The 20544-nt window shown below is 42.2% G+C and overlaps 1 protein-coding gene across 1 annotated transcript in view; it reads left to right on the top strand.

Annotated features, from left to right (window-relative positions):
- The window catches only part of nr6a1a (nuclear receptor subfamily 6, group A, member 1a), a 137756-nt gene that overhangs the window by 46463 nt on the left and 70749 nt on the right, over positions 1-20544 (top strand). The window contains exon 3 of the mRNA XM_051950545.1: positions 20091-20114. Within this exon, the coding sequence (XP_051806505.1) occupies positions 20091-20114 (24 nt within the window). The remainder of the gene's footprint in view (positions 1-20090; positions 20115-20544) is intronic.

Below are 20544 nucleotides of genomic sequence, written 5' to 3' on the forward strand. Positions count from 1 at the left end.
AATATTGAAACTGTTATGTAGTTTCACTGAAAGCGTAAACTCCCATTCAGCATCACCTACAGAGAGCCGGGATGTGTGGAGTGCTGGTTCAAGATGACAGGATACTGATGCTAAAAAAGCAGCCTCCATAATGGACACTTAAGCTGCAGCCAGTCATGGCATCACTAGACTTGGAGAGAGGAGACCAGGACCAACAACCTGTTGTTTCTTCATATCCTAGCTGTTAGCAAAGCCCTCCTGTTCATCTAAAAATCTGTCCAGGATAGCCCTTAATGCAGAGTACTAATGTTTGTTTAGTTGCTTTAGACTACAAATAAAGCACAGAGGATACTCCGTCACAAGCTTTAATTCATTTGACTTGACGTCCTGAAGCTTAGATTTTAGTATATTAGCGTCAAGGTCATAATTCTGCTAGCGTGCCAAACCTAACACCCACACAGTTAGGACGAAGAGCCGAATGGCGATGCCTCACGGTGACTCATCCAGCACTTCCTTCAGCCAAACGGTGGGACGGCCAAGGTTGGCGTATGACAGCATGAGGTTACAGGGAGCGAGGCCTCGCCCGTGGGGAGGATATGCAGATCACAGCACGCTCAGCTGATGCGGCGTCCAATTGTCAGTGTAATGGGAAGTGACGTGCACATCAGAGCAATGTGGGTCAGAGCGCCAGACGACCAGCCCGCGGCCTGTATCTGCTCCGCCTGTCTAATCTGCTGTAGCCCGACCAGACGAGGCTCTCTAATCGACCCTGATATTCACTGAACACACATTACCATCTCCTCTCACGCTCTGCAACGCAAACACACACACACAGCATGAACGGAGTTCTCTATCTGAGACATTTAAGACGTTCAGATGTAGTGGGTGTTGGTGGAAAGAATGCAATTCTCTTGTAAGACGTTGAATCATAATTAATTGTGAAAGAGGCAGGAAACAAACTCGTAAAAGGAGGCTGAGGCAGTGCCCACTCCTCCTGCGGTTTGAGTGGCTTAAGGCCCCGCCGATGATCATGTTAGGCAAGCTGGCAGGCCAATTTATGGCTTTTGTACTTAACCAAGACAAATTACAATTCACTGAAAGCATTAGAAATCCATCTCTTCCAGTTGCATTTATCTCTCCATCTCTGCTTCCTTTGATGTAAGGACCAGCATATTTACAATATTATCCGCGCCCGTTTTGGGTTTGAAATATTTATGTGGCAGGCTAAATATAAATGTCGGGGTCTTTGCTTTCTCTGCAGCGCGATGTGGACTGAACTGTGATTCTTCATTGGGTGAAAATGGGTCGGACGGACACAGAGCTTAATAGGATTCCCATGACATGGTCAGGGGCCGGCGTCTGAAGGGAGGAAGAGGAAGGGGAAGGCTAGGGAAAGGGGGAATAAATTCTCAAACTTTTGCGAGTGTTTGCTTAGCACCTGTGTACGGACTTAACAACTCCATCATAGCCAGAGGGAGGTGACACATGGGGGCCTTGAAGTGTTTTGACATTTTCTGCTCAAACAGGTTTTTTACGGCCAGAGGAAGAGGCCCGGAGGAGTTCAGCCTGTGCGAATCTGCCTCCGCCTCATCAAAGGCAGTAATTTCCTGTTCATTTTTAGGCCCCCATCCCCCAACCCAGAGCTCTTGTCTGCTAATCCCACCCCTGCAAACTGCGCCCCCGTCCTCCATTTCCCCCTCTTCCAACCCCCACCCCGGGCCCCCCTGCTGGTGTCCTGCCTGCCTGTGCTTCAGCTTGCTGCACTCCGGGGCCGGGGACTGGGAGGCTATATGCTTTGTGTCAGCAGGCTCGCGGCTGAGCACTAACAAATCCTCATTGTCCCACGCGGGAGTGGGGACAGAGGAGGAGGAGGGGGGCATCGCTGTCTGGTTTCTATTCAAATCCAGGTACACACACAGGCCTGGGTGGGAGCAAGTGGTACAGAGGGGCTTACACAGCTCCAAGCCTGGGACCAAAGTCCGTCCAGCCCCGGCCTGGCCCGAGCTGAGGCGCAGGGGTTACAGGAGCCACTTACACAACCGCTGCCTTCCCTGAACTGACCAGCCGATCAACAACCGATACTGAACTTCACAAAACTACCACAGGTTTCCAAAGTGCAACGCAGTCGTGTTCGGGACAAAAAAAACAACAACAAAAAAAGTCAAGTTCACTCCACAGAGTCCAAGTGTTATCATTCTGTCAACACAGGATCTTGCTGATTGTTAAAAGATTCCAGGTAGTTTGTGATCTTACAAATTTTGTAAGAACATTGTTTTGTACCCTCAGTAGGAGACAAAACAGCATCTGCATGTAGGCTGAAGAGCGTAGCTTGGCGGCCTGTGTTTCAGTGACAGCCTCGCTAAAAGGCTGTGTTGATGGGAGTTATGCAGCGTATGACTTCAGTGCCAGCCGTTGCCGGTGGTGAGGGCTGAGATGTGTATCTGGGTAACAAGACTCTACATGTACAGGCATTTCAGAGAAGACTTGAACCCTGCTTTTAGCCTATAAGCCTCTGATGTGCTGTGTGACAGACATACTTTTTAAAAAACAATAATGCTTTCCAGACTGCAGCAGGACCGTTTTTTCTGTTGTTGTTGTTGTCTGTTTTTTGTGTGTGTGTTTTGTATTGTGCTCCTAAAACCATGACATTTGTTTTATTTGTGGCTTCAGAGCTGCTTTTCTTCCTCTTCACTATCATCATCAGCGCTCAGATATTAACCCAGACTTCAGACTTGTTTTTGTGTGTGTGTTGTTTGTTTGTCCTGGTGTTAAGCCTACGTGCTGCCATGAATGTGTTTTTGTGAAGCAGCAGCAGCCGTTGTGTACATCTGTGATCTGGGTACATGTCTTTGTCAGTTGTTGCTATTCCCACACGCATGCGGCTTTTTTTTTCTTTTTCTTTTTTTTTTTTGCAGTGGATTATGAGCTTTGGACAAAATAAAATATCTGTCATGTATGTGGACAGCCAGCGTTTCCTGTCACCACAAACCCAGTGACCCCCCCCCCCATGCAAGCCGGTGGGGAAAACCAACGAAAAAGGGAATAGAAAAAAACAACCTTTGTGAAAATGACAGTTTCTCCTGATCTTCCTCTTTTGTCGGCATCTGTATTTAACCTCCTCCTACATTTACACTTTCTTTACTATATTTTCTTCCCTCATCTTAGTTATTGATTCTAGCAAGTTATTGACATCTGACTGGATAATAATTTTCACAAACCGGCGCTGACAGATTTTCACAATGATGCAGGGGAATTATTTTTAGCTCATTCAAGCGATGCCTCAACTGCCTGATTTTAGAGCTGCAATGCATGCTGGGGTTTTCTCGTAGTTGGAGACTTGCAAAGAGGGGCACTTTGAGAGGTGGTCATGAAGTGAAGCATGGTCACCCCTAACCCCGAGCACAACTCCAGCCTTCACCCTCACACTGAAGGCTGGGGCGTCCCCTCCCCTCGTGGGGCAGCAGCTGGCTGACCTGTCCCTCCACTGCAGCCTCTAATGGCTGACCTGCCCTGTCTGGACGGCCCTGCTCGCTTTTGTCTACTGTCTGGCTCAGTTCCTCCCCAGTCAAACATCGCTACTGGCTACCGCAGTCCGCATTCCCACAGAGCAAGCTTTAGGAAAAAAACACACACATACACAGACAGACACACACACACATCCACACTTTTTTTTACACTTGGCACACTTTGTCCGGCACACACTCTCTCACACATACATCCTTTTCAAAACTCTCCCACACACACACACACACACACACACACACAGCGTCTGTCTGCTTTCACACACAGTTTTAAACAAACTGTACTGAATACAAGCTCGCACACACACATCATAACAAAATAAAAATCCCTGCTTTGAGTGAAAATTAACACAAACATAGTATTATCTACTGACATGTGAAAAGACTTCTTGTTTTAAAAAAAAAAAAAACAGGAATCGTGCTCTAGTATTAAGTAGAATCTAGAAGAAACTGAACAGTGGTAAAGACAAGTGTCTCAATTAGACTCCGAGTAGGACAAGTAGTTAAATACTTACCTAAAGTCCGGCCAAAAGTTGAACAGCATGAAAGTGTGATGGCTGGATGGTAGGACAAAAAAGATCAAACACAAGAGAGTGAAAAACTTCCATATTTGGGGAGAAACCTCATGTATACGGGATGAAAAGTTGCCTCTGAAATGGGTTGAACGGGTTTCTTTCTCCCTCACTGTCTGCCTGTCGCTCTGTGTCTCTCCCAGACGTGCACACAAACACACACTTGCGGATACACAATCCTGACACACAGTCTTTCAGTCTGATCTCTCTGCCTCTAGTGGGAACTTGGCCAGTAGTTTGCAAATACAAGTGCCTTACAAATCTCTCTCTCTCTTTCTCGCCCTCCCTGCCTCCCGCTCCTTCCGTGCTTCTACATAGATAAACAAGCACACGCATTCCCACATGCATGCCCCCACCCCCCCACCCTCCTCCGGCACACACACGCGGACACGCACACACACACACACACAGACACAGGAGCCTGGCTACGACGCAAGTTATTGAACTGCTCCACATTTTCTTGCATGCACTATATATGAGGCAGTTGATGGACAGCAGCACAGAGAGTCACGTGTGGTGCGAGCGCCGCTGTGATTGGCTCGAGGCCTGGGAGCGGAGGGGGGCTGGGGGTGCTGTGATTGGTCTGAGCTCAGACCATTGAAAGCAGAAGGCTTCCCTATTGAATGGCTGCCGCTCTGGGTGGAGTTTGAGTGACACTGCTGGGGGGAGGTGGGGGGAGGACAACATCCTGAGAGTTTTGTGCTGCTGTGGTTGGACTGTATGGAGGTATGTGTGCAACACAGCTGAGAATTTGTTTTAAAAAATTATATATATATATATATATATATATATATATACTATATATTTTCACACTTTTATCCATGTGCTAGCATAATTCCACAAGGGTTTTCTAATCATCAATGAGCCTTTCAACACCATTGGCTAACACAATGTAGCATTAGAACACAGGAGTGATGCACACAACCACTCAAAATTTTGGACACACCTTCTTATTCAATACTTTTTATTTATTTGTATTATTTTGTACATTGTAGATGAATACTGAAGATTGACACGTTTTTGTTTACAACATAATTTCATATATATTCTTTTATAGTTTTGATGTCTTCAACATTAATCTACAATGTTTTTTTGACTTTTGACTGGTAGCGTACATATATATGTATATGTGTGTATATATATATATATATATATATATGTATATGTGTGTGTATATATATATATATGTGTGTGTGTGTGTGTGTGTGTGTGTGTGTGTGCGTGTGTGTGTGTGTGTGGTGTGTCTGCTTAGTCAGTTTCAATCAGTTTGTGCCAGTGAAACCTGCATAGTGATCTTTTCCCACTCAGAAGCAGCGCTATCGCAGGTCATTCAAACCATCTGCTGTAAGACTGTACAAGATCAGCATCACTGATGTTAACATACACTGGGCTTATATCATCAGCATCATCTCAGGCCAGAATAACATTTGCACAGCAGTTTTTGCTGCATCTTACGCTTTTACATTTATTTTATAAGCCACTTGTATTTTTAAATTCTACACTGTATTAATACTGTATTGTTCGTTTTCATTTTTCATCCTTGTACATATGAGATTAGTATTATTATTATTATTGCTATTATAGATATTTTTATTGCTCCTTTAAAAATGTTGCTGTTGTAACAATGTAAATTTCCCCTGGTGTGGAAGCAATGAAGGATTATCTTATCTTGTCTTTTTAGGTACCCTTTCTAAATTTTGGAAAGAAAAACTGGATTTGTTAGCTCTCATTCATTCCACTAAGTGTATTTGCTGCTTTTCCTAATTTCAAGCATAATGAATGGAAAATCTCCTAATCCATTTAAAAGAAAAAGGAAAATATTCTCTGACATTTTACAGATCAGATAATGAACTGGTTAAAAAGAAACATAGCTGGCGACCTGGTGAGTTTGTTATTGTAGTGTCCTAGTTAACTGTTGGACAACTCACTCTATCTCATATTTTAAATTCACAGTTTGTCATGAAATGCATTTCAAGAAGAAAATATGAAAGGCTGAAAAAACTGCAAAATATGGAAAGGAGGTCATGATGCATGTCATTAATGAACCCTGATAATCCGATGTCTCCCGCATAAACAGGCAGATTAACGAGTTCTAACCAACCAATCAGAAAGAAGCGTGTGGAGGTGTGTGTGGTTATTTTGTAGCAGCGGTGTAGGTAAACAGAGTGGACGCTCATGTGTAATGGCATGGCACTCATCAAACGGGAGGCTGCATTTTTATTGACATATGTGCTGCCTTCAGATGGATGCAGGGATTTCATGAACCAAACAAGTTTTTCATGCACTATAAAGCAGCCGGGCACAGCAGATACTGTAAGGATCACACTCATTAGCCAATAGATAAATTCCCACTGATTTCCCATAGTTCCTGCTTTACCCAAATGAAAGTCCTTTTTGGTGTCGATTGACACATGTATAAGCTAATTAAAATAGCTGATATACTTTTAAGCAGGATTCTGTCATTCTGAAGCAAAGCATTCAGTTTGTTGATAAAATCTTCAAAGCGGAAGCAAAGTGGCAGAAACAGATGTGGCTCTTGGATGTCTGTTCTAAGTGCAGCATCTATTTTCTACAAACACCAATGACATGGTTTGCAGTGCCTCATTTGAAGGACCCTCCCACCTGTTTGTGCCCCCACCCTATCTGGCCACCATGCTCAGAGCATCACCATATCACACAGGTGGGCAAAGTCAATGTCAGGAAATACAGAAGTGTTAAAGCACTGTTTCCTCAGATCTTTGCTCAACTAAATTACTAAACCATAGCATGTGTATTCCACTAGGACAAGATCGTGCAGGGTTTATAATCAAAGCATGTTAAACTGCTCTAACCTTCAAAGCCAGGATATAGTAACAGATCCTGAATTAAGACCAAAATGCCTTTTTGATATATTTTTTCTCTTTTAAAATTTTTGACATTTTTTAAAAAATTCATCACAATATTCTGCTGTGTTTCTTCATGGAGTTACGTGATGATTGGCGTTGGTTTGTCTGTCTGTTAACAACATTATTCAAAAACGTACTAACAGATTTGGATGAAATTATCAGGGAAGGTCAACTTCCTGCTGACGATCGCATGATTGCGATCCTACTACAAATTGACCGTTGCTGATCACAAACTTTTCAAAATTACATCCATCGGAAATCATACAATGATTGAGCAGCCTTGTATCAAAAGTTGTGTAACTTTTAAAGATTTTTTCTTGTTTAGAGTGCAGTTACAGCTGGCATTATCTAAAGCTAATAGCAGGATGTGAACGTGTTTATTACTCTGCCAAGGAACGCAGCGGAGTTATGTGACAGTCGACATACGTTTATCCTTCTGTCTGTCCTTCTGTTTGTCTGTCTGCTAGCAGCATTACTCAAAATGTACTAATGTATCTGGATGAAATTCTCAGGGAAGGTCAGAAATGGCACAAGGATCAGTTGATTAAATCTTGGCAGTGATGTGGCTTAGAGTCTGGATCCATGGATTTGTTAAAGATTTCTGTATCATTACGAGATAGAGGCCAACATCACTGTAACCATGACAACAACTGAACACTACATCAGCTGCTTGCTGACGGTCACAGGATTGTAACCCTACTATGGCTGAAACAATTCCTGGAGTTATTAGAGTACTTTGATTACTAAAATTCTTCGAGGCAAAATTCTCTGAATCGAGGCTTCGTTTAATCAACTACATGCTAGACCCTAAGTCATGAAAAGACGGACCGCAGTCCGAGGCTGGACCCAGACTTCATTCGAAACAAGCTGACCCTGACACTTCTATTTTAGCCAGCGCAGCTTTTCTACTGTTTACGGCAGGAGTGTTCAACCAGTCCGGGGTCTAAATGGTCGTCGGTGAACTAAAACAAGGACAGATTCAGCTACTGCACAGCTTATTTCTCGCCTCAAATGCTTTCTGAAATACTTTTCCCTGAAATGTTTTTTAAAATAAAAGAGAAAGTTTGTGGCCGAGTCGCTATGTTTATCTGACTGTCAAGCTGAAAGCTCGGTCATGTGACCACGTAGTAGCCTGCTGAGGCTCAAGCGCTGTCATGTGACAATGTTGTGGTCCACTAGTGACCGCACAACATGCATGCGATTTTCAGATGCGACATGTTCACATGTGGGGAAAAACGCATCTAGTGGACACGCACCTTTGGCGTTTGGCTCAGAAAAAAAAGATAGGACTACATTGTCAATCGAGTTCATCTACCAATGGAATGAGGGGAACGCATGTTTTGCTCTCAACCAAACTAATCTCACTAGCCAATGTGAAGTTGAGTGGGTGCGGGTCTTGGAAAGATGTTGAGATCCAGCTGCATTTGAGTCCATACTGGCATGCAGAGAGCGCAGTATTCCGTGAAGGTTTCTCAGTCGTCGTATAATTTCCGACTGATAAATCTGCAGTGGCTGATTTGTAGTAGGATTGCAATCATGATCATCAGCAGGCAGCTGACATAGTGTTCACTTGTTGTCATGGTTACAGTGATGCTAAATACATATGGGGTTCCCATGACTTTGAGTTTTAGTTGAATACCCCTGTACTATACTAAATATGTACTATACTCCTGTACTATACTGTATATGTGACCAGGACGGTTATTTCTGTTGCTCAACGTGCTCACTTTTGATGCTGTAACGCGCATGCCTAGTGCAGAATCCAATTACTCCATTAATCAGCAGAATAATCGATAGAATACTCAATTACTAAAACTAATAGCTGCAGTCCTAGATCCTACTACAAGTCCACCACTGTGGACTTTGTAGGACTTATCCATCGGAAATCATATATGGAACAATAGATTAAATAATGGGGGTGTTTCTGAGTCCCATCAATGCCCGCCGCCCACTACATAGTTAGGTCACACGATTTAGTATCACACGATTCAGTATCCGTACATAACGTACACATTCAGAACACACACCTGTGCTCACGACAAGGTAATTTTTTATGAAAGATTTAATCTATCGGAAATCATATGACTGAACAGCCTTGGAGGAGTACTGCGCTCTCTGAGTGCCTTTTTTGTTTCTTCTATAAAGCTGGACTTTTAAACATAGGTCATAGTCATTGAGTTGAGTGGTCATTTGAGGAACTGCAGTTTTTGGCAATTATGCATTGGATTAATTTTTCAACCCCAGAGGTTGCTGCTTGGTAACACAAAGTGTGTGTTAAAAACTAGTTAGTCTAGCAGAAAAGGTTGTCCAAACAAACATTGTAAGGTACGCGACTTTAACAATAATAATAATAATCATCGTTGAAATCTCTTGAAAAGTGTTGGTTTAGTATATAGTTATCTCATTTCATGATTCTTACGGTTGAGCAGTAAAATGCATCTCCTGGTGTTTTCATGGTGCAGACCAGACGTCAGCATCAACAAATCTCTTTCTTGCTCTCATCCAAATAAACCATGTTGAATCTTACATACATACAGTGGGTACGGAAAGTATTCAGACCCCTTGAAATTTTTTACTCTGTGTCATTGCAGCCATTTGCCAAAATCAAAAAAGTTCATTTTATTTCTCATTAATGTACACTCAGCACCCCATCTTGACAGAAAAAAACAGAAATGTAGAAATTTTTGCAAATGTATTAAAAAAGAAAAACTGAAATATCACATGGTCAGAAGTATTCAGACCCTTTACAGCGACATTCATATTTAACTCACATGCTATCCATTTCTTCTGATCCTCCTCGAGATGGTTCTGCTTCTTTATTGGAGTCCAGCTGTGTTTAATTAAACTGATTGGACTTGATTAGGAAAGGCACACACCTGTCTATATAAGACCTTACAGCTCACAGTGCATGTCAGAGCAAATGAGAATCATGAGGTGGAAGGAACTGCCCAAGGAGCTCAGAGACAGAATTGTGGCAAGGCACAGATCTGGCCAAGGTTACAAAAGAATTTCTGCAGCACTCAAGGTTCCTCAGAGCACAGTGGCCTCCATAATCCTCAAATGGAAGAAGTTTGGGACGACCACAACTCTTCCTAGACCTGGCCATCCAGCCAAACTGAGCAATGGTGGGAGAAGAGCCTTGGTGAGAGAAGTAAAGAAGAACCCAAAGATCACTGTGGCTAAGCTCCAGAGATGCAGTCGGGAGATAGGAGAAAGTTCCACAAAGTCAACTATCACTGCAGCCCTCCACCAGTCGGGGCTTTATGGCAGAGTGGTCCGACGGAAGCCTCTCCTCAGTGCAAGACATGAAAGCCCGCATAGAGTTTGCCAAAAAACACATGAAGGACTCCCAGACTATGAGAAATAAGATTCTCTGGTCTGATGAGACCAAGATTGAACTTTTTGGTGTTAATTCTAAGCGGTATGTGTGGAGAAAACCCGGCACTGCTCATCACCTGCCCAATACAATCCCTACAGTGAAACATGGTGGTGGAGCATCATGTTGTGGGGGTGTTTTTCAGCCGCAGGGACAGGACGACTGGTTGCAATTGAAGGAAGGATGAATGTGGCCAAGTACAGAGATATCCTGGAGGAAAACCTTTTCCAGAGTGCTCAGGACCTCAGACTGGGCCGAAGGTTCACCTTTCAACAGGACAATGACCCTAAGCACACAGCTAAAATAACAAAGGAGTGGCTTCACAACAACTCTGTGACCGTTCTTGACTGGCCCAGCCAGAGCCCTGACCTAAACCCAATTGAGCATCTCTGGAGAGACCTCAAAATGTTTGTCCACCAACGTTCACCATCCAACCTGACAGAACTGGAGAGGATCTGCAAGGAAGAATGGCAGAGGATCCCCAAATCCAGGTGTGAAAAACTTGTTGCATCATTCCCAAGAAGACTCATGGCTGTACTAGCTGAAAAGGGTGCTTCTACTCAATACTGAGCACAGGGTCTGAATACGTCTGACCATGTGATATTTCAGGTTTTTTTTAAAAATAAATTTGCAAAAAGTTCTACATTTCTGTTTTTTTCTGTCAAGATGGGGTGCTGAGTGTACATTAATGAGAAATAAAATGAACTTTTTTGATTTTGGCAAATGGCTGCAATGACACAGAGTGAAAAATTTCAAGGGGTCTGAATACTTTCCGTACCCACTGTACACCAGTCTGCGGCCAAGTAATTTACACAAACTTCTGCACAATATTTTAATGACTGTTAAACAGCTCAAATATTTTGCTGCTGAGTAATATGAAAAAAAAAAAAAAACTTTTTAGAACTTTGTAACTCAGCAGTTTTTCTATTACCATGACACTGACTCTGGAGATGTCTTAAGGTTTGATCTGTCAAAAGTATGTTGTAGTGCTCGATTATGAGATGATTGTTGGTGTTAAGTGTCCTCATAAGTAGAGTAAGACAAAGCTGCATGTGTATATGTGTGTGTTTCTCTTCCCCCTGAGTGATGACGGCATAGCAGAGCCTGGAGCGCAGCCAAGTGCTTTCATTCACACCTGATTAGATCACTCTGACCTGGATAACATGCAGCGCTCCATGCTCGGCAACACGCAGCTCCACAAGTCTTTGGTTTGGCCTCAACAAAATTCTGCTCCGGCACCGCTTGCCTCCTAATCACACTGAGATGATATTAAAGCGGATACCTTGGTAGATGTCAGGACTGCAAAGTTACTGCACCTATCCGCCTGCAGAACCTGCGTGTCACGTACTTATCTGAATCCCATCCATACTCACTGTGGTAGGTGTTCACAACAGTATCTGCAAAGTTAAGGACCCCAGTTTGTTGTCATTTGCGTTTCTTGCTGTTTCTGCTGTCAGACTTAATCTAAAGGGGTGTTAGGATTATAAAAGAAGGATGTGTTACTGTCATGGAAGTACACTACCACTCAAAAGTTAGGAGTCACTAAGAAATGTCCTTGTTTTTGAAAGAAGAGCAGTTTTTTTTCAATGAAAATAACATTAATTCAATCAGAAATGCAGCCTAGACATTGTTAATGTGGTAAATGACTATTGTAGTTGGAAACGGCTGATTTTTAATGGAATATCTCCATAGAGGTACAGAGGAACATTTCCAGGAACCATCACTCCTATGTTCTAATGCTACATTGTGTTAGCTAATGGTGTTGAAAGGATCATTGATGATTAGAAAACCCTTGTGCAGTTATGTTAACACATGGATAAAAGTGGGAGTTTTCATGGAAAACATTAAATTGTCTGGGTGACCCCAAACTTTTGAACAGTAGTGTATATGGAGATAACCTCTGGATCGCAATCTTTTTATGAAATACATATTTTACTTTAGAGATAAAATCTGCTTCTATTTCTTGCCGACCAATATATACTGTATATAGCCACTTCAACCTACAAATTTAGTACTAGACAAGAATAGCGCACTCACAGTGCAGTACTCCGCCAAGGCTGCTCTATCATATCATTTCGGATGGCAGAAATCTTGAAAAAATTTGTGGTAGAAATCATGGCAACTTAGAATGTAGCCATTTAATATAGATGTACCCACAAACAAAATGGCCTTGCGCTGAGCACAGATGTGTGTTATGCATGTGTATGTTGTGTATGGATACTGAATCATGTGACCCAAATATGTAGCGGACAGCGGGAAATTGATGGGACTTCGAAACACTCCAACCATTTATTCAACTGTTCCTTGTATCACTTCTGACGGATAAGTCCTGATAAAATCCGCAGCGGTCGATTTGTAGTAGGATTCATGCGATCATCAGCAGGCAGCTGACATAGTGTTTACTTGTTGTCATAGTTACAGTGACGCTGTGCCACTATCTCGCGATGATACAGAAATCCTTAACAAATCTGTGGATCCAGACTATAAGCTGCATCGCTGCCAAAATCTAATGAGGTGGTCCATGTGTCATTTCTGAGGTTCCCTGAAAATTTTGTTCAAATCCGCTGGTCTGTTTTTGATTAATGTACTAAAGATATGAACATAGTATTGCGGCAACAAATGTAGCTAAACTTAAGGAAGATATTAATTTTTGATGCACACATGCCCTTTGTTGTTAAAACAATTTTAATTTGCCATTGGCTTTCAGAGAACTTTGGAAATGTTTAAAACGCCTACGCAGCTGTCAGTTTTACTCCTCTCGTTTTGCTAACCTTAGCTATATGCACCCAGGACCCATCTATGTGCTGAACAATAAGAGATAAAACTCTTTCTTCCTAAGTGTTGGACTCCTTCTTTCCTTTAAGAAATAAAAGTTTTAAAGTTATGGTACTGAAAGCTTCAATTTCACAGTGATTTCTTTATTTATTTATTTTCCCCCAGTATGACCATGGCTCAAATTGCATCTCCTCCCTTAACACTTAGCAGTATATCTTCACATTGGCATGTTGTTCTTTATCGAACACAGCATCTCAGTAAGGGATCAGCTAATTATCGTAGCAGGCCTTTCTCTAAAACACCTCTTTGTTGTGCTAATGCACTCGACGTGATAGCATCTCCATCCATAACCTCCTTCATGTGTACCGATAACCTGGAGGGGGTGGAGTGCTGTATGTAGGGCACTGTGAGTTGGGTAGTGGGGGTTGGAGGGGGTGTTGTTGCAGCATGTCCTGCAGCTGTGCCTACGATGACAAGCCTGTCCTCAACCTGCCCTCCGCCAGACTAAACAAAACACACAACTTCACCTGCAGGGCTTCCTGCCTGCCTCCCCTACTGCAGATCCATTTGTTTTGTGACTTTGGTAAGGATGCGGTGCTGGTTTCGAATCTCAGCAGAATGTTTCTGCATTGCAAGCTGGAGTTAAAGCAGCTATGACTCTCTGTTGCAGTGTGATTGGTAGGTTGGCTGCTCGATGTGCACTGGCCTGACTGAATGCACTGAACCAGGTTTTTGTGCCCATAGCAGTTCTGAGGGAGTCATGCTTGATCTTTCTGGGCCACATGGAAACTAGGTCACTATGCTGTGCTGTCAGTCGAGCCTCTCTCTTTTTTGTGTGTGCGTGTGCGTGTGTGTGTGTGTGTGTGTGTGTGTGTGTGTGTGTGTGTGTGTGTGTGTGTGTGTGTGTGTGTGTGTGTGTGTGTGTGTGTGTGTGTGTGTGTGTGTGTGTGTGTGTGTGTGTGTGTGTGTGTGGAATAAAACTGTAAAATAGGGCTTTTACATAAGGATGGGATGGGTTCCTTAGATATGCAGTATTGCTGTTGCAAAGATTCTCTCAACTGCAGCACAACCCCCACCACCACCACGGTCCTGCGATGCCACACTGGGAGAGAGCGAGATAGAAAGAAACGGGGTGGTGGTGGTGGAGGGGGGGAGATGAAATTCTCATCCTTGGTTCAGATCCCTAAGAACGCTTGGGAAGGCAGGATCTTATTATCACAGCAAATTTGCAGTGTGCAGAGTGAAGGAGATTAGATGCGTCTTGCCTTTGAAGTGTATTTTCCAACCATTGTGCGATGGCAAATTCCATCAAGTGTTGGAGGGAGCTGTGATAAGAGGCACGGGTTATGAATGCTGCGGCATTAAAAGCCGTCATTTGAGCAATAAGATGAAACACTCCCAAACTCCTGCTAAATGGAAAAAAAATATTTCCCCTCATTTCAGCACTGTCATTCATAACTATGTTATGAAAAAGCCACCGATGCGTAAATAACAAGGTGCACTGGATGACCTGAATAAATATGTCACAATATGTGGACATAGAATTGAATAGAAATCTGGTTTAATCCACAGGATGCTAAATGTTGGTTTGCACCGAATAAGGCACGCTGTGCTGGTTGTTAAAACAAGGTGTTTTTTAGAACTGAGTTGAAAACCACTTTAGAAGGACTCATATTTCTGGAGGTGCTGCTGGACTTTGATCATGCCGCTGCGGTGTGTCCTCCTCAACTCTTTGACCTTCACTTTGAGTGCTGTGGTTTCTAAGGGGTTGGGTGTCAAGGCAGGGCTAGCGGGAGTAATGCAAGGGTGAGCAACAACGTCAGAAAGTGACCCTAGTGCTCCCAGCCCTTCAGTTCTTCCTCAGGGGCTGTGAGCTGCTGGGTGAAAGGACATCCCAGGGGACACAGCTAAGGAGTGACATCCCTGGTCTGGGCCTCAGATAGCTTTGCAGCTTCAGACCAAACACAAACAGTTCAGAGCTACCGAAGGTGTCTCAACATGCCGGGACACATACTGCATCTACAGTTGGTCTACTTTGTCTTATTCCTCTCCTCTCTGACATCAAAGAACATTGTGGTCTAGGTTTGCAATGCCAAGAATGCTGACTAAATCATTTATTAAATGGTAATCATCCAAATTTCCATTTTGCTCCCTTAAATTTTCAGTCTGTCTTTGATCGTAAGTGCACACTGGCGCGATGCTTCAGCAGCTACTGGCTCTAAGTGTGTGGGTAAGCTCATCAGTTTTCTCTGCATGCACAATGGCAGAAAAACCTCATCACTTTATCGTCACATTTATTCATCACATACATTTACATGCATTTAAGGTCATTGTTTACTTTCTAAGATAATCTAAATTTAAAAATCTCTGTAACCCATGTAGAGAAACTCTGTTCTGTGTTTAACACCTGTTTTGTGTTGATCAAAATGAATAAGCATAACTACTGCATCATCTTTTGCTGAGCTTAGTTTAGCTCTAAGCTGGTCTCATTTTATCATTAATGTGCTTTTTACTCACCAAGGACCGCGGCAGAGTTCCGGTATCATTTTAAGCTCAGCTATGCTTGATGGGACCTAACTTCCTCATTAAAAGCTTAGAAAGCAAAGAGCCACTGAAACAATGCGGCTGAGCTTGTGTGCAAACACTTTAGGCTACTTTTGTATTCAAATCAGCTTGAATTTGCAGCAGATTGAGGATATTCCTGTAATGAAGAAACATCGGGTGGTGTGAAAGGCAATAAGTGTAACTGCTGTCATGCTGTTGCGTGGTCCTGGTGTGTGTCAAGAAGCTTTTGAAATGCGATGCCAACAAATGCCTTTATGAACGTTTCTGTCCGGATGTGCATGTGGACAGCTGCAGATGCGCTGGATACACAGTTATTAGATAGTACTTTTCTGCACTGCTGAAGTTTGCTTTAAGGACTCAGTTTTATACATGTGGAGTAGGTCCTATCTGCATATTTCACCATACACTCTACTCCTCTGGAAGCAGTCACGTTTTGGGCTGAATACAGATGCCTGTGGTCAGATCTGTATGGACTCTCACAGACTTAGGGACACTATGACCTTAGGATAAAAGCTCAACAGCTGAATCTTTCAACTGAACTGAAGTTATTGAAATCACCAAGGTGACACTGGTTAGCAGGCTGACTTGTATTAATTTAAGCATGTAAGTAAAGTTCCACTCACAAAGTATTCTTCAGTCACCTCCTGTGAAAATCTATACTTCATCAGTGAGCATTTATGCGTCTACTTCCAACATTTCTGTGGCTCAGTGAGGAGTGTTGGAAAATTCAGTTCTGCTGTTGACTACCATTTGGAGACTCCCATCACAGTCAGTCAGGATGCATGCAGGCTTGATGAGCATTAACAAGACAGTACTATTTCTGTGACCATGAAAGTGCTGATTGTATGTAAAGTGTGCTTTGTTTTTTAGCAGACTCCAAAAAAACACACTTTTTTCTTTTACTCCGCCAAGGAATGCGGCGGATTTATATGACGATTGACGTACGTCTGTCCTGTGAATCCGTCTGTCTGTTAGCAACATTACTCAGAAATGGAATAATGGATTTGGATGAAACTTTCAGGGAAGATCAGAAATGAAACAAGAACCACCTCATTAGATTTTGGCAGTGATGTGGCTTATGGTCTGGATCCACGGATTTGTTAAAGTTTTCTGTATCATTGCGAGATAGCAGCATGACAACCAGTAAACGCTAATTCAGCTGCCTGCTGACAATCACGTGATTGTGATCCTACTACATATCCTCCAGGACTCATCCATCGGAAATTGCACAAGGAACTATTCAATAAATTGTTGGGGTGTTTGAGTCGCCTCAATTTCTAAAGCCCACTACATATTTAGGTCATGTGATTTGGTATCCGTACGTATCTGTGCTCAGCACAAGGTCATTTTGTTTGTAGGTACATCTATATTAAACATTCTATGTTGCTGTGACTTCTGAGCATCAATAATGAATAAAAAATGTTGTATTTCTACAAAAATATACTATATTTCTGACGATGCCATATCGGGAAATGAGCAGCCGAGCACTGTGCTCTCTTTTCGTATTTAGTGTTGGGACTACCCCGTAGAGCTTTGTTAGTACTCTTTTCTGAACTAGTAAATTGTAAGCATAGCAACCACACAGCATGGCAGCACACTGCTCATTTAGAGGTCAGAGTTACTGAATCAAAGTAGCTGGATTTTATGAAGCGACCGTAAGTTGGCCCGTCTGACTTGGCATGAACCAGCAGCTCAGACGGATGCTCCCCACATGCTGCTGGGGAAATATTGAGTTGGTTTTTGGGGAAGCCTTCCCACTGAGCTGGGTTCAGATATTTTTAGACTACAGTCACTAAATGGAGGTCGAGAAAAAAACACTGAGGATCGCCCACCCGTCTCCTTTTCTCCATTTCTCTTCTTCTTTAGCTGCATCCTTCTCCAGTCCCTGTCCGATCTCTTTAAGGAATACTGGAAGTTTATCTGTGCGGATAAATGTAAGAATGATGTTTGGTGTTTCCTCAGTCCTGTGGTGTAAATACAGTGTCTGCATCATTAAAGGCTTCATGAACTGTTTTATACATGAAGGCTTAATGTCTCCACGCTGACAGCTAACTGATTCCTCCCAGGTGTTTCCATCCCTGCTTCCATATGTGTGCATATGGAGGCATTGCCCAATCCTTCTGTTTTCTTGTTGAAGTGGAACTATAACAGTGCTGTACGCTCATGCACAGGGCCCCCATGCACAGAATAATTCATTTGATGCTTTGATAAGCGATAATGGACCCAGTAAGGTATAATTCATATGCCCCAGATCTGTGTAGAGACTCTGGCTTCCATAAAGTGTCCCACTACCTCTGAGTACCCCCCTCTTTCAAGACTCTCTCGTCTGGTTGAAGAGGGCCCATTTATTATTTAAATCCCTCCATAATTCATCCATTCCCCACCAATACACCCTCGGTTGCTCATTCTTCATCTAGTGCAAATTAGCATGAGCTCTGTGTCTGCATGTGTGGAAAACAGAACAGTGGAAGTAAGCAAGCAGAAAGAGATCGTAGCAGCCGAGTCAAACGGAGATGGTTTGGTGCTGATTTCTTTGTCCTGCCTGTGATGTGATGCCATGTGGCATATTGAGTCTAATTTGTAGCCTGAAGAACCAAACAGCTGTGGCCTATTTTGTTTAGCTGTTGTTTGGGTGATGTCACCATTTCTGCCTCGTAAGGTTGCCTCGCTCTCGGTGTGAGGATGTCAGGAGCATTTCTCTAAGCTGCTGATGAGGAGGGCAGGGGTTGTGTCGCTTTTAGATTAATCTGATAAGTCAGCAAGGCGGTTATGTGCAGTTGTTCAGCCATCTTTTAAACAGTGTTAAATATTCACACATGCCCTGTTGCAGTATTTGAAATGACTTTTTTTCTGTAATGAATAATAGTTTAACTGGCATAGTGTGGGGATGTTAGGTCACCATATCATTGGTTGAATCTTTTAAGGGCTGGGTCAACCCAAATACTAAAACGCATATACAGATCATTTGTCATTTGTTTGCCAGAGGTTTGCTGTTTATTTGGATAACCGCATAGATTTGATTTCAGCAGTGGCAGTACTTATCCCAAAATTGATTTTTTTTTTTTACCCTCCAGCAAAGAGAAATCAAACCAAAAAGCAATTTTTAGGTCGACAGAGAGCAGGAGAGGTGTTCGTAAAAATGCAAACTGTAAAGTCAGCCAGCTACGAAGTTATAAGAATTATAAGAATTGAAACAAGGAAAATAAATACTAATGCTAATTTGCATTTCATTTACTCAAACATTATAGACATCTGAATTAATCAAATGCTCAGACATACAGTGTAAACAGGAACTTTTTCTTAGATTTCTGCCAGATAAGTTACCACAGATTGATTACCTTTACTGTTAATGGACCTATCACGCTTACCATCATGTACAGTCGCCTCTTAAGGTCCATTCAGAGCCAGGAAAAACCCTGTAGGATGATCTGGTGTTATTCTTCAAAGAGATGTTTCAGAATTGCCTATATCAGGGGTGTCAATCATACCAGAGGGTCCAACCCGGCCCAGGGTGACTTTGTAAAATATAAAAAGAGAAAAGACATTAACTGCAAGTTGTAAATTTTTAAAAAGATAAATTTAAATGTCTAGACCATGACTGTTTTGATCATAAAGTAAAATACTACATTGCTCATTGTTCTTTTGTCATTTTGTGTCTCATTTTTGTAATATTTGTCTTGTTTTTCTCGTTTTGTTTCTTGCTTTTGTCATTTTTTGTCTTGTTTCCGTAATTTGTGTAATTTTTTGTGTCGTTTTTGTTGTTTGTCCATTTTTTGTCACTTTGCCGTTTTGATCATAAAGTCAAATACGATATAATTCAGTTCCACATGACTAAATGTTTTGTGCTTTTGTAGACACTCAGATCCGTAAGTTCTAATGTATAAATGATAAACTGAAGTATAATGTTGAAATTACACTTATTTTTCTTCAGAAACTTGAGGTTGTTTAAGATGTTTTGTGAAAAGATAATTCTTTAAAGGTGAACCTTTTTTAGAACATACTTTTTGCACTAAAGCAAAGGAAAACTTTTGGAGTTGTGGTTACTTATAGGTTATTTTGCTGTCATTTCACTGTCCATAGTGGTCTGGTGCACTTGAGATCAAATTGCGCTTAATGTGGTCCCTGCACCAAAGTGAGTTTGACACCCCTGGTCTAAATGATCTCGAGAACGTTGCACTACTTGAAGTACCTACAATGGCTCCTCTACATCAGTGCTACGCTGGACTGGGATCAGCATGCATACCTGTTCCTTCCTGCAGTGCAGGCCTCATCTTGTCAGGCAGAGTGGCTCAGCTTAGCACGCAGACATAACATTACTCGTGGAAAAAGGCTGCAACCTCACTGCTGAAATATTTCCTGACATTCCATCTCAATTGATCACCTATATTGATAAAGGTTTTGTTTTGTGTTTTCACAGATGCAGTCAATGCAAGTAATCTGGGTAAGTGAAATACTTTGAGTGTTTCTTGCCAAAAATAAAAACTAAATTGTCAGTAGGCTTAAATGCAGTGATATACTGTAATACAGTTCCACTGCTACTACCAGCATTAATGCTGTTATGTCTATTACTGCTGGTATACTCTAGGTAGTAAGTAAGTAAATAGTATGTAGTGGAAAATGTAATAAAAAGATCATCTCTTTATAAAACACACATAGTAATGGATCCTGCAGGTATCTTTGAATAATAATTGTATAAAAAAAAACTTCTCCAATAAGTTTATTTCACATTCTGTTTCCCCTTTGAAATTGTTGTCAGTGACACAAGGTCATGCTCCTCGTTCTCCTTTAGCTTCATTGCTCTTTGTTAGATTTTGTGAGACTTTGTGACAATATTTAGGTTCAAACTGCTGATTTCACTAGTGAAGCTCTCA

Source organism: Acanthochromis polyacanthus, chromosome 7 (genome assembly GCF_021347895.1).
Source record: "Acanthochromis polyacanthus isolate Apoly-LR-REF ecotype Palm Island chromosome 7, KAUST_Apoly_ChrSc, whole genome shotgun sequence".
Taxonomy (NCBI): domain Eukaryota; kingdom Metazoa; phylum Chordata; class Actinopteri; family Pomacentridae; genus Acanthochromis; species Acanthochromis polyacanthus.